Below are 14021 nucleotides of genomic sequence, written 5' to 3' on the forward strand. Positions count from 1 at the left end.
ATACCGCTTAGGTCATAATCCTGCTGCATCATTAGATAGGAGCATCCCACTTTCTGGTGTTGGGTGTTTGGTGCTCATAGCGATGGTCCTAACTCTTGAGCCTTTTATTTGTTTATTTTTTAAGATCACATATTAATAATATAAAACATTTTGTAAACTTAAAATGTCCCATAGCCTTATAAATTTATATATTTTAAAAGTTGTTCATTTTTTTTTTAAATCCAGTTTTAGCCGGGTGTGGTGGTGCAGGCCTTTAATCTCTGCACTCAGGAGGCAGAGGCAGGAGGATCTCTATGAGTTCAAGGCCAGCCTGGTCTACAAAGTGAGTTCCAGGAAAGCCAGGGCTCTGTTACACAAAGAAATCCTGTCTCGAAAAACAGAACAAGACAAACAAATCCAGTTTTTTAATTCAAATTTAAAACTACAAAATTTCCTCTTAAAGAAGTTTAAAGTCTCTCAACTGTGAGCCCCTGCATTATGAAAAATAAATAAATAAAGTACCTTTGTCCAGACTGTGGCTGTGCCCTGCTTCTGGCCGCAAACTCACAGAGATCCGCCTGCCTCTGCCTCCCACTTGCTGGTATTAAAGGTGTGAGCCTTTATATGCGGAAGAAGCAGGGCACAGCCACAGTCTGGACAAGGCAAAAACCAAGTTCCAACAGTGCAGACAGCTCCATGCTCCACATCTGGAATTCACCCACAATCCTCTGGGCTTCTCCAAGGGGCTTGGTCACCACTCTGGCCCCAGCTTCAGGAGCATACAGAGCATGCCTTTTCAGTCCCAGCCGGCTCCATTTAGTAGCAGGTGCTGTTTGTGGTGGCTCTCATGGCGCTGGCATCCCCAACACTTCCTGGGCCCTTCTCTGGGCTCTCCTTAGGAACTCCAGCCAGCCCTGCCACACAGTGGTAAGCATCAGCTCTTCTCCATTCCTTCATATCTTTAAAACCAGTACCACCTGGGTGACTCTTACACTACAAAGTTTGGCTGCCAGCACAAGGTATGTTCTTGTGTGTGAATGTCCGAAGGTGCAGCTTTAATACCTTTTTAAAGAAGCATTGTTGTAAAGTCCTATCTTTCATAAACCTTGTTTTCATAGCTTTGTTTTCAGGGCAGGAATTTTTATACAAAAATCCATCCTAATCCAAAATATCTTGGAGACCTGTTGTCTCCTTGGTTGGTTTATGCCATGTGGTCATCTTTAATCAAGATGGCAGTGAAGTCACATGACATCCATCCTCTCCATCCCTAGCAAAGTGGGCTGCCAGCCACGTGGCTGTCTACTGCCTGATGGGGGACAGCAGCTAAGATGTTGGCAAACCACGCATTGCTTATACCCCAGAGTGGCGCCATGCCACATGGTTCCTTTAAGATCACCTATGCATAGATTTTTAACTGTCAACGCTCGTTATGAGTTTTAAGTTAACTTTTTTTTTTTTACAGATTTTACATATATTTAACCATACAAAATAAACTTATAAACTTGAAGTACAGAAAGTTACATAAAGCAATAGTCTAACTTTTTTTGACTGTTCTGCTTTGCTTTCTTCTCCCTGTCACAGCATCAGGTGACTCCCCTGACCCTGGACATAGAGACTTTAAAAGCATGCATGCCTGGGTCGGAAAAAGGGAAAGCCATAACCCAGTTCCAGAGCCAGCTTTTCAATAAAGTAGAACAGCATAAAACAACTTTAATATTATCCACCCCAAGAGATAAACAAGAGATCCCTGCTAAACTGAACCCAGTGGCCAGAAAGCTCAGAAGTAAATTCTGAGCCCTGGCCATAAAAGTGGCCATGGTAGCAGTGGTGACTGGTGGCTGACAGCAGAGACAGAAACAGTATACCAAGAAACACAGGACACAGAAAGCCCACACACTCCAAGAACAGTCAGAAACAGAACATGGAGGGGCCACCATACTTTTCAACTGATTCTGATCCCTTTCTCTCTCAGCTCCCTCCATGCTTGCCACCAGAGAACACAGACCCATCGACAGACAAACCTTTCCAGCAATAAAACAGACAAAATTGTCTCCATTCAGGAGACAGACAAAACTTTCCAGCTAACCGGAACTGGGCAGGCTTCACTATTTGCCTGATGTCTTACTATTTGCCCTTAAGGGGAGAATATTGGGGTCCCATTGACCCCCCCCCCATATCCCAGATCATTGTCTCATAGAACAGAACAGACTATGACTCTCCAGGAGGCCTCCATAGATGCTTGCTGCTTTTCTCAGCATGGCAGTTCACTCAATAGTCCGTCAAACCAAAGGTAGCCTTCGAGCCTTGGAATGTTTTAAGGTATGTGCCTCCTGCAGTGGTCTCAAAGCCCTCGAGTTCCAGAGTGAAGATCTGGCTTTAGAATTTAGATAGGGGCGGTAGTGGCTCACACCTTTAATACCAGCAAGTGGGAGGCAGAGGCAGACGGATCTCTGTGAGTTTGCGGCCAGCCTGGTCAGCAGAGCTAGTTCCAGGGCAGCCAAGGCTACACAAAGAAACCCTGTCTTGAAAAACCAAACCAAACCAAATAACAAAAAAAAACTTTTAAGAGGGCTGGAGAGATGGCTGAGAGGTTAAGAGCACTGGCTGCTCTTCCAGAGGTCCTGAGTTTAATTCCCAACAACCACATGGTGGTTCACAACCATCTGTAATGAGATCTGGTGCCCTCTCTGACATGCAGCCAGAACACTGTGTACATAAAAAAATAAATAAATAAATAAATAAACAAACAAACAAACAAACAAATAATAAAAAATAGAATTTGGGGTGGGCAGTCTGAATCTCGCTGGGGCCTCCAGAAAATGTTAATCCCACCAGTTGAGAATAAGACCACTACCACCATTTTTTGAGCAAAATTTGAAGCAAGCTTTAATTAAATACTGGCCAAATTCATGGACTCTGGCCAGGACCATTCTAGGGTTCCCAGAAAATGGCAATGAGTCACATTTTGTAGAGACTTACAAAGACAGAACCCGTAAGGCTACGTATTTCCCACCAGGTCCAATCAGGGGCAAGTATATCCTGATTTTCTTCCTGCCTACCACTTACGTGTGATCAAGCACATCCGGTTCTGTTGGATCAACCCAGCTTGTTTAGAGGAGGAAAAACATGTGGCTTCTTATCTTACATGAACAACAGCCCCCAGCAACTCAAGAAGTCTCTGGCCTTAGGCAAGTGGGCTTACAGGTTAGAGGCACAGTAATTAAAACATCAAACACAGCGTTCTCTCTCACAGGTGCCCTCCTTTTGTGTTGTCCAGTGAACGAGGTGTCTTCCCGTGTGGTCGAAAGTGGCTCATCATGTTTCTGCATGATTCTCATCATGTTTCAGTCCACAGGAAAGAGCAGAAAGCAGAAAGGGGCTGTGCTAAGGGGTGCACCCTGGGAGTTGCAAGTAGGAATTCTGTTCATATCTCATTGGCTAACACAGAGCATCACTAAATCCAAGGGAATCTGGGAAATGTAGTCTCTGTCCTAGCAGGCCATGTTTCCAACTGAAACTCCAGAGTTCTGTTGGGGAGGCGGGGTGTACTGTCCGGGGTGGAGAGTAGAACAACCCCTGCTGTATTTCTCACTGTGATAATACTTATGCAAAGGGATGGAAAAAAAGAAACATACAGGAAATGTTTCTTTTTAAATTGCCATAATCTCCTTTTCTTTGCTTCTCTTAATGTGATACTTGTGTTTTTAATGTAACTGAAAACATTTTCTTGATTTTAAAACCATAAAACATCACAGACAAGTCATAGAGTGAGTCCCACATACCTGTTCCCAGCTCCAGGTTAGCATTGTCTCGGCCATTTTCCCTATGGTCTTCATTTTTCCTCTTCCTGTTTCACTGTTTTGTAAAGTAGCTCTGTCATGTCATCAATAAACACTTCTGTATAGATGGCGTAAAGGAAGGCCTTCTGAAGAATTACCTTTTTAATCTGTGTGTGTGTGTGTGGTCAACAGTGTAGAATTAGGAGAAAATATCAGTGAGATCCATGGCTGATATTAGAGAAAAACGCTCTCTCTCTCTCTCTCTCTCTCTCTCTCTCTCTCTCTCTCTCTCTCTCTCTCTCTCTCTCTCACACACACACACACACACACACACACACTCACACACACACACACACACACACTCATACTCACACTCATGTCACAGTGCACATGCAGAGGGCAGAAGACAACTTTCAGTTGTTGATTCTCTCCTTCTACAAAGTGGGACCCAGGGATCCAAATCAGGTCATCAGACTTGCCGTGACCGACTTAGCCATCTTGCCAGACCCCTACTCCAAATTAAAATTTTAAATTTTGGAATAGTAGTAGGTTCATATGTGACAATGTATAGATTCTCTGTACCTTTATCGCCCCCTCCCCATGGCATCTTGCAAAACAATAGTGCTGTGTCTCAACAGGCATGTCAGCAAGGATCCATCAAGACCCAGAATTTCCACCACTTCAGGGCCTTTCACGGTGCCACGCCCCACACTCCTTTTAATTTTTTCTTCCTGAAACAGTGGCACCCTTTAGCATCAGCTGAGCGTAACTCCCTCTCGTTTCTTTCAAGTCGTACCAGGAATCCATCCCTTTTTATCACCAAGCAGCACTCCAAGCGTGGCCGTATCACTTTAGTCTCTTAATGGATAATCCACCTGACGCTTCTCTCTTTCTTCCCCTCTCTCCTCCCAGCAATGCCAAGTGAGTTCACCTCTGTAAAGCTGAGAAGCAATTGCTCAAGGACCTCCCTGCAATGGTACACCCGAACCCAGAACAAGATGAGAAGACCCAGCTTGTTACTAAAAGACATTTTCAAGTAAGCATCGCCTCCAGGTCCTGCTCCTCCCCGGCAGCAGCATAAGGTTAGGAGGGTGGTCAGTGAGGCTCGTACCTGTTTTTAGAGGAAGACACTGGTCCGAGCAGCGGGTCAAACCACAGCTGAGTAAGGACTCGGTATACAGATGAGTGGGTTTATGCACTGCTTGCGTTTGATAGATGGGTTTGACGGGAGCCCCATTCCTAGCAGCTGGTCTGTCTGAGCTTGGACGCCTGAGAGCAGCTTGAATGCCTCTTGTTCATGTCTCTGCTTAGCGAAAGAGGCGTCCTTAGCTATTGTGAGCTAATGTAAATATGACAGATGGAAGTGCCCTGGAGACTAAGTGCCACTAAATACAGAACATTAGAGAAGACGGCAGGTGTTTAAGCCAGGCGACCCTTATATCCCAGCAGCGGGGAGGATTAGCAAAGGAAGACTTGATGGGTTTCTTGGTACCAGCCAAACCAAGGTGACATCTTCCTTCCTTCTCTCTTCAGAATAAATGACTGTGTGTGTGTGTGTGTGTGTGTGTGAGAGAGAGAGAGAGAGAGAGAGAGAGGGAGAGGGAGAGGGAGAGGGAGAGGGAGCGAGCTGGGGAGAGAGAGAAAGATGAGATTTTGTTTCCCATTTCACTTTACTAATTTAGGAGATGTGAAAGGAAGGTTTTCGTTTTGTTTTGTTTTTTTCCGAAGCTAAGGACTGAACCCAGGGCCTTGCACTTGCTAGGCAAGCACTCTACCACTGAGCTAAATCCCCAACCCCAAAGGAAGTTTATGTGAATCCCATTCGGTTCCAACCAGCTGGTGTTTATTGAGGCCGACAACACACTTACCACTCTATCAGGTGCCTGCTGGAGGACCCAGACCAGAAGGATCTAGGCCCATGCTGAGCGGTGTGTGCAGGGCAGACCCATGCTAGGAAGTACAGTGAAGAGAGCGCATGCTGCAGATGTGGAGATGCCTTTAATGCCTTTCATTTAAAGAAATCAAATTGGGGATCCAGCTCAGTGGTAGAGCACACACCTAGCATGCAAGAAGCCCTGGATTTGATCCCCAGCATTCCATAAACGAGGTGTGATGCTGTATGTCTGATATCTCAACACTTAGGAGGTGGAGGCAGGAGAATTCAGAGTTCAAGAGCTTCTTCACCTACATAGTGATTTTGAGGCCATCCTGAGATACATGAGACTATGTCTCAAAAAAAAAAATACACACACACACACACACACACACACACAGACACACACACATACACATGGGATATACACACACACACACACACATACACACACACACACACACACACACACACACACACACACATGGGTGCGGTGAAGGCGGGGAAGACAGGACAGGAGAACTGGGGGAGATACTTCAGTCATCACAGTACTGAGGACCTAGCTTCAGTCCCAGAACCCACACTAAAGAAGCCAAGCAAGGTGGCATGTGCTTATAATCTCCGAGCTGGGGAAGTCTTAGAGATGCTTGGATCCCTGTTGCTCACTAGCCAGCCAGCCTAGGCTGCTTGGAAAGCTCTAGGTCAATAAGAGATCCTGTCTCAAAAATAGGGATAGAAGGAAGGGTCTCAGAGGGTAAAGGTACCAGTAAAAAGCCTGGTGATCTGAGTTTAACTCCCCGGGACCTACATGGTGGAAGGGGAAAGCCAGCTCCAGCGTACAGTCCTTTGGCTTCCACACAGCCGTGCGTGACGCCCGTGATATACCTACACACATACCTCACACATGTCACGGAGAGAGAGAACATTATGTGCATGCCATATCATCACTAGGGTTTAGAGAAAGGAGTCAGTCATACTGAGTTCACGAGCTTAGTCGGAAAGGTATCAGGGGCCCAGGGAAATGCCTTCTCCTCCCCTCCATGTTTGCCCTCTGCTCTGGGGACTGGTGTTACCTGTATCTTGTATGTATAAGTCGCATTTTTTGTATGGAGATTTGCTCTCTCCACGCTCAGCCAAGCCATTTTCATAGACAGTACCAGATCCTAACCGTGTGCTCAATCTCAGGAAAGATTAAGACATGGTGCAGGTTTCCGTGAGCAGCATGGTGAAGGGAGAACTCCTGAAGTCTGACGCACTCCCAGCAACCCCCCCTTGCATTGTGATCCTCAGATCCGTTTCCTCAGCACTTTGCGTCTGTTATAGCCAGTGGAGTCTGCTAGGGGCTTTATTTTAAAAACTGCCTCTGCCTTAAGAAAATGTTGCTTTTCTCAAAAGATTATTCCTTACCTTTGCTTTTATAAGCCATAGAGAGTTGGAGGGATGTCTCCTGAGTACTTTGTGCACTTTGAGTGGACCTGGGTTTGTTTTCTATCGCCCATGTCGTGGCTCATAATCTCCTGTAACCCCAGTTCCAGGAGATCTGACACCTTCACCTAGCCTCCTTGGGGACCAGGCACATGAGGTGAACATACATACATCCGGGCAAATACTCATACACAGAGGTAGAAGTAAATAAGTCTTAAGAATATAGATTGTTTAAAGCAGTGGCTCTTAAGTTGTGGCTTAGACATTCTAACCTTTCATTTGCCATTGTTACGTGGGACTTATTAAAACTGAGATCTTGGCTGGGCATGGTGGGTACACACCTTTAATCCCAGCACTGGGAAGGCAGAGGCAGGAGGATCTTTTGAATTCAAGTAGCCTGGTCTAACCTAGCAAGCTGCAAGACAGCCAGGACAGTGAGAGACCCTGTCTCAAAACAAAAAAGCACCAAGATTTCTAGAACCAAAACTAGACACACTCTTTCCTCCAAGGACTGTGCGTCTGTACATCTGTGTGTGTATGCATGTGTGATGATAAACTAGTGTGAATTTATGAGAGCTATAGAAATGGCTCTTTGATGTACGAAATTAGTGCCTTTTAATTACTCATTTCTTGGTGGAATTCTCTAGAAATGCAAGTAGATGTATTGTTCGATTTTTTTTTTTAAATGTTTTACCTGTTAGTGTGTCTGTGCACTGTGAGTGTGTCTAGTGCCAGAGCCAGGAGAGCATCCCAGAACTGGAGTTACAGGTGCTCGTTAGCCACCGTGTGAGATGGTGGCCTTTTTTAGAACGTTGAGAACTTCATCTACAGCCTTTCCACCTCTCCCTGCACCTAGATTGTTTCCTCTTTTAAAGGCCTGGGGGGGCAGGGGGGGCACACACGACAACAAACCGTGGAAGCAAGGATTCTGTAGTTCAGTAGTTCAGATCTGTTATTGCTCTGTTTAGTTCCATCATCAACATTGTCATTTGGATTTTATCATTTGGATTTTATCATTTGGATTTTATCATTTGGATTTTCTGCCCTTGCAAAAAAAGGTTAGGGGTGAGAGAGGACTCTGTATTTGTATATAACAAGACAGTCATAAATGACTAATTTATCTCATCATGAAATGACACCTTCCTTTTACTCTGTGGTGACCTTTTTATCAGTGGTTCACAACCTTCCTAATGCTGTGACCCTTTAATACAGTTCCTCGGGTGTGGTGACCCCAACCATAACTTCATTTTCATTACTACTTCATAACTAATTTTGCTGCTGTTATGAATCAAAATGTAAATATCTGGTACGCAGGATATCTGCTATGCCAACCTGTGAAGGGGCCGTTCAGCCCCGTGGTTAAGACCCACTGCCTTAGACTGTTCTTTTGTTCCATTTGAATTAGGATTGCACTTAGTTTAGGTTTTTCTCTGGGTATCACAGACTGCATTACTCTACCTGATTCCCCCACCTAGGTGTTGTACATTGGTTGTGTTTGGAGTGTGGCTCCTGTACATCCTCAAGTTAAATTACACCGTTGAAGAATGTGACATGAAAAGAATGCATTATGTGGACCCTGACCGCATAAAGGTGAGCTATTGCATGTGGTTTAAATTCAGACATTTCCAAACACACACTTCAGCTGCAATCCCGTCTCTGCCGTATGACATAGAAATGCTATTGAAAATCTGAACAAGAGGTGCTCTAGTTTCATATCTGTTTCTGTGGTAAAGAATAATCTGACCAAAAGCAACTTGCAGTAGGAAAGCTTTATTTCAGTTTCCAGGTTACAGTCTGTCATTGAGGGGAATCAAGGCAGGAAGTCTAAGATAGACCTGCTTGCTCTGCCATGCAGAATTACCTTCTAACCAGGGAACGCCCTCACAGCCAAGGAGGTGTATCAGAAGCCAGGGCGGAGCACGGCCTGCTGGCTTGCACAGACCCCTGCTCAACTACTTTCCTTGTACAGGCCAGGACCACCTGCCCAGGGAATGGTACTGCCCACAGTGGGCGGGGCCCTCCCACATCAGTTAACAACCAAGACAGGTCCCCATAGACTTGCTCATGGGCCAGTCTGATTCGGGCAGTCCCTCAGTCAAGACTCCTTTCTCTGGTGACTCTAGACTGGGTTCAGTTGACAGTTAAAGCTGACTAGGACAAAGGAAAAACCAGTCTCAGCACTCTGGAAACAAAGACACCCGTGTCAAGCCTGCTATCTGGCCCTTCTGCTCTGTAGTAATATTCTTCATTTACCAGTGGGCTCTGCTGGACGCGTGTTGAGGCACCTCCCGTGGAGTTCATTTGTCATGACGCTGCCCATCATTCTTCTAAAACGGCTGATGAAAACGTTCCGTGGATGTGATGTGTCATTCCTGGGCTTTGGTTATTGTAGGGGTCTCTGCATACACCACAGCCGGCAGAGTAATGATCTGAGCGAGTCACGAAGGAAACCCAGTTCAACACGACTCGGTAGCTGGTGTTGGTTCAAACTTGTGGAGTCTGACACCAGGCAGTTTATTGTAGCCATATTTAAGTACACTACGATCTAAAAAAGGTTTCCTAGTGTAACACGATCCCATGGACCCAAGGAGGCGTCGTTTACATATAAACTCTTCTCAAAGTCCGTGTCGCTTCTCCCATGAAGAAGGGTTCTGAAGACAGGTTACATGTGTTACCTTAGGGCCTGAGGGAGAATCTGTTATGGTATCAGTCATTCAAATAGTGCATAGGTCATCTGGGCTGTTAGCCACCTCTGGTCCTGGTTGGAGGAGTTTGGGGGTCCCCTGGCCATACAAGTAGCGCAGGAATCATCTAAGCTACTAGTACCTCCATTCTCAGCCTTCTGGGAGAAAACAGGTTATACGTCTCTTTTGTCAAAGAGATAACGTTGCGTGTTTAACATTCCTGATTTCCCTAGTGCTTGTCTCTGAACACAAGGACAGGTTTTAGTTTTAAAGATTTTCATATGGTATTTTCATAGTTATTTTCATAGTTATTCAGTATTTTATACATATATTTTTTCAGTTATTCACATAGTATTTCAGTTTTTCTTTAAATTGTTGTCGATGTTTCTAAGTGGTTTGTTACATGAAAAACAAATTTCACTGGTAAACTGAGTGGTTAAATTCAGCAGTAGTGTTCCGCCCAAGGTTCAAGACAGGTGATTTAAGACAAGGTAGTGTGGCAGGAGTGCACTCCAATGGGAGCAGGTGTTGCATGAGTGTGACTCACTGTGTTGTCCTGGCTCATCCCAGCACCTGTCTCTGCAGACGGTGGCCTGCAGACTTGACCTGCTTGCCCGTGTCCACATCTGGCGTCGGTAGCTAGTGCAGTTAGCCTAGTTCGTGTTGGGTGTCTGCCAGGAGTCATGCCACAGGTGCACTGTGCTGTCAACTCAGCCCTCAAGATCGTTCTGGGTATGTAGCATGTCACTCTCCCTGTCTCACAGCTGAGATGACCGGGGATTGGAGATGAAGCAGTCAGGCCAGAGTCCTGACCACTCTGTGGTCCCAGCACTCAGGAGGCAGAGGCAGCAAGACTGCTTCGCGTTCAAGGCCTTGTCCCGCCAAACTAAACCAAACCAAATCCAATGGTACCTGAATCCCTCGAGCCCAAGTTTTCCCAACTGGGAAATGTCAGGAGCAGTGTATATCTGCGTTTCTTGTTTGACTTGGATTCCCTCATTTCTCCTTTTGGTCTGTACTCTTCCGATCGCCAGGTTTTTGTGGTCCAGTAGATAACCAAGCCGCTGAGGAGCACCACCCCGTTCAGTCACAGGTTTTGTTTTCCTGCTGTCCCTCTGTGCTCCGCTGTCTGCTGCCGCCTCTTGTCGCATCGGTATTCCACATCCGCTGTGGGGCCACACGTGTCCAGGATCCTCTGCTCGGCCCCGTCCTCTGCCAATCTGTCTGGCCTTACAGATGTCCCCTGAAGCCCATTCAGTTCCAAGGCCTTCCCCGGTGCTCTCGGATCAGGGTTTTTGACATCCTGTCTGTTTTCTGTCTCCTGGGAAAGACCTAGAATCACGGCGTTTGGTGTGGCTTACTGAGTCACTGTGGGCTCTTTTCTCTGACTCTTTGTGGGGCTTCCCCGCCCTCTCCTGCCTCTTACTTCCCTGTCCTTTTAATGACGTGTGCCAGTGGCTGCCCACCTGCCAGTCGATGACTCTGGAGTCTGTGTAGTAGAGGAGAGAATGAGTCTCTCGCGTGAAGCTGAACACGCTGCGTGGGGTGCTTTTTCATAACGCTGTGCACCGAGTCCACTTGGCAGGAGTAGAGACCCAGCTGTCTGCAGTCACGGTTTCCCACCACACTACACTTTCAGAGGTCAGACCACTGCGTGTGTATGTGTGTTGATGTGCGCACACCACCGCCGCCGCGCCTGGCTTTCCCACGGGTCTTCAGGCTTGTGCAGCAAGCGTTTTGACACTCACAGACCACCACCCCTGCTCCTGCTCTGATGATTACAGCTATTGCTCTTTTTTTGAGATTTTTTAAAAAATTATATGTGTGTTGATGTTTTGCCTGTATGTTTGTCTGTATGTCACAACTGTGCAGTTGGAAAAGGGCATTGGATCCCCCAAACTGGAATTACAGATGGTTGTGAGCCTCTAGGTAGATGCTGGGACTCAAACCCAGGTCCTCTGGGAGAACAGTGCTCTTAACTGCTGAGCCACCGCTCCAGCCTTATAGTCACTGTAGCTTGCTTGCTCTGTAAAGTTCTTCAGGGTCCTAATGACTTTTGATAGAAACCAAAAAGAGACTCAGGGCTGCATCCCTGAGGCTCCATCAAAAGGGGGGGGACGACACTTGCCTGGCCTGAAAGATCTGATTTGGGGCAAATGATGGGACCTGCCTACGTGGCCTTAATGACGGAAAGGTGTACTGGACTAGCAACCAGACTGCAGAAGGGAAGGCTTGAAATCTTCTGCCATTTGCCACACCCCCTCTCATATTAAATCATGTGAGTATATTACCAGTCTGTCCGAACTATAAATTATCTGAGAGTGAAATTAAGTTCATACAGTTCCCGATAGTCTAAGAAAAGGCCGGCATGCCAAGCTGGCTCTTAGGAGCCCTCTGCTCTAGTGTCCTCTGTTTCGGTCTACATGTTGTCCTTGCCTCAGGCAGGATTGATTGCACAGTAGATTTCTGAAAACTGAACCTGCTGTGTCTCCTCCCCCTCAAGAGTCTTGGTCCCTCATTATCTTCAGGAGCACATGGGGGTCCCTTCACCCACCTGTGAGACTTCATGGCCCATCATCTGGCTTTCATCTGACTTTGTTTTGGCCTCACAGCATCCCAGCACTGCCCCTGTTGTGTGTACCGGGTGGAGCTGCTCTTGCTTGTTACCCCTCAACCTCTTTCTTTCTAACCACCTTACTGAGAAACAATTCACACATCGTAAAATTCACGGTTTAGAGCATATGGTGCAGGGTCTTTCACGTATTTACAGAGCTGTGCTGCTTGGTGATGTGTGCCGTCTCCCCCAAAGAAGCTCCAGGACCATAGCAGTCACTCCTGCCTGCCCCAGGCAACCGTGAATCCCTTTTCTGCCTCTAAGGCTGTTTCCTGTTCCATGTAAATACAGCCCACCATCTTTTGTTGCTGGCTTTTTTGCACTTAGCAAAATGTGTTGTCTTTCCGATTGAAAACTAACACTGGAGCTGGGCATAGTAACCCAAGGCTGAGGCAGGGATTGGAGCCACATGCACTGGGTAGCAAGACCCTGTTTCTAAGACCAAACAACAAAATCCTCAAATTTCACAAAATACAGGGAAGAGTGAAGAGAAAGTTTGCTATGGTTTTCCACTGGAAAAGAGAAACCAGGGGACTGTTACGTGCGCATAACCCCTGAAAACCTGTGACAGCCGGGGTAGAGCTGGAGTCGGAGTGCATTACTGGAGACGTATTTTTAAAGGCAGCTTCTTTTTTTAGTGATTATTATTATTATTATTTCCCATCCTGACCACAGTTTCCCCACCCTCCTCTCCTGCCAGTTCCTTGCCCCCAGCTGCCCTCCCCATCCACTCTTCACCATTTCTATTCAGAAAAGCCAGGCCTCCCATGGATATCCACCAAACATGGCGTATAAGGTTGCAGTCAGACTAGGCACCTCCTCTCATATTAAGGCTGGACAAGGGAACCCAGTATAAGGAATAGGGAAAGAGTCAGAGACAGCCCCTGCTCCCACTGTTAGGAGTCCCACAGGGAGACCAAGACACACAACTGTAACAGATATGTAGAGGGCTTAGGGCAGTCCCATGCAGGCTCCCTGGCTGTCAGTTCAGTCTCTGTGAACCCGATTAGTTGATTCTGTGGGTTTTCTTGTCTCCCTGAGCCCCTGGCTCCTACAGTCCTTCCTCCCCGTCTCCTGCAGGGCTCCTTGAGCTCTGCCCAATGCTCGGCTGTGGTCTGCATCATTTCCATCAGTTGTCGGTGAACATCTGATAACAGTTGGGCTGGACACCAATTTTTTTCTTGCCATTCATGTTTGGTTCTATCCTAGGCCTCTGGGCTACCCTTCCTCTGGGTCCTGGCCCTCTAGGTGGTGTCGGGTGGGCTCCCTCTTGTGCCATGGGTCTCAGGCTGAACCAGCCGTTGGTTGGCCACTCCCCCGATTTCTACAACAGCTTTACCCCAGCGCATCTTGTAAGCAGGACAAGTTGTAGGTCAGAGGCTATGTGGCTGGGCGGGTGTCCCAATCCCTCCACTGGAGGTCTTGCCTGGTTACAGGAGATGGACACTTCAGGCTCTGTACCCACTATTGCCAGGAGGCTTAACTACTAGGGCCATCCTTGTAGATTCCTGAGTTTCCATCTCACCCTGAAATGCTACACTTTCCCAGTCGTCTCTCCAGTTCTCTCCCCCCCATCCCCCACCTGATCCCTCCTGTTCCCATCCCTCCCTCCTCTTGCACACCCCTCCCCCCCCCCACTGGCAGTATCATTTCCATCCCCCTTCACG

At 46.9% G+C, this 14021-nt stretch overlaps 1 protein-coding gene across 4 annotated transcripts in view; it reads left to right on the plus strand.

Moving 5' to 3' along the window:
• St3gal5 (ST3 beta-galactoside alpha-2,3-sialyltransferase 5) overlaps positions 1–14021 on the plus strand; it is a 56235-nt gene that overhangs the window by 27748 nt on the left and 14466 nt on the right. For 3 of the 4 annotated variants that reach the window (XM_028860519.2, XM_028860521.2, XM_037203814.1), the window contains exons 2-3: positions 4671–4794; positions 8532–8646. In XM_028860519.2, coding sequence (XP_028716352.1) covers positions 4671–4794; positions 8532–8646 — 239 coding nt within the window. Of the gene's footprint in view, positions 1–4670; positions 4796–8531; positions 8647–14021 lie in introns of all 4 variants that reach the window. The other variant, XM_028860520.2, reaches the window with a different exon arrangement.

This window comes from Peromyscus leucopus, chromosome 3 (genome assembly GCF_004664715.2).
Source record: "Peromyscus leucopus breed LL Stock chromosome 3, UCI_PerLeu_2.1, whole genome shotgun sequence".
NCBI lineage: Eukaryota > Metazoa > Chordata > Mammalia > Rodentia > Cricetidae > Peromyscus > Peromyscus leucopus.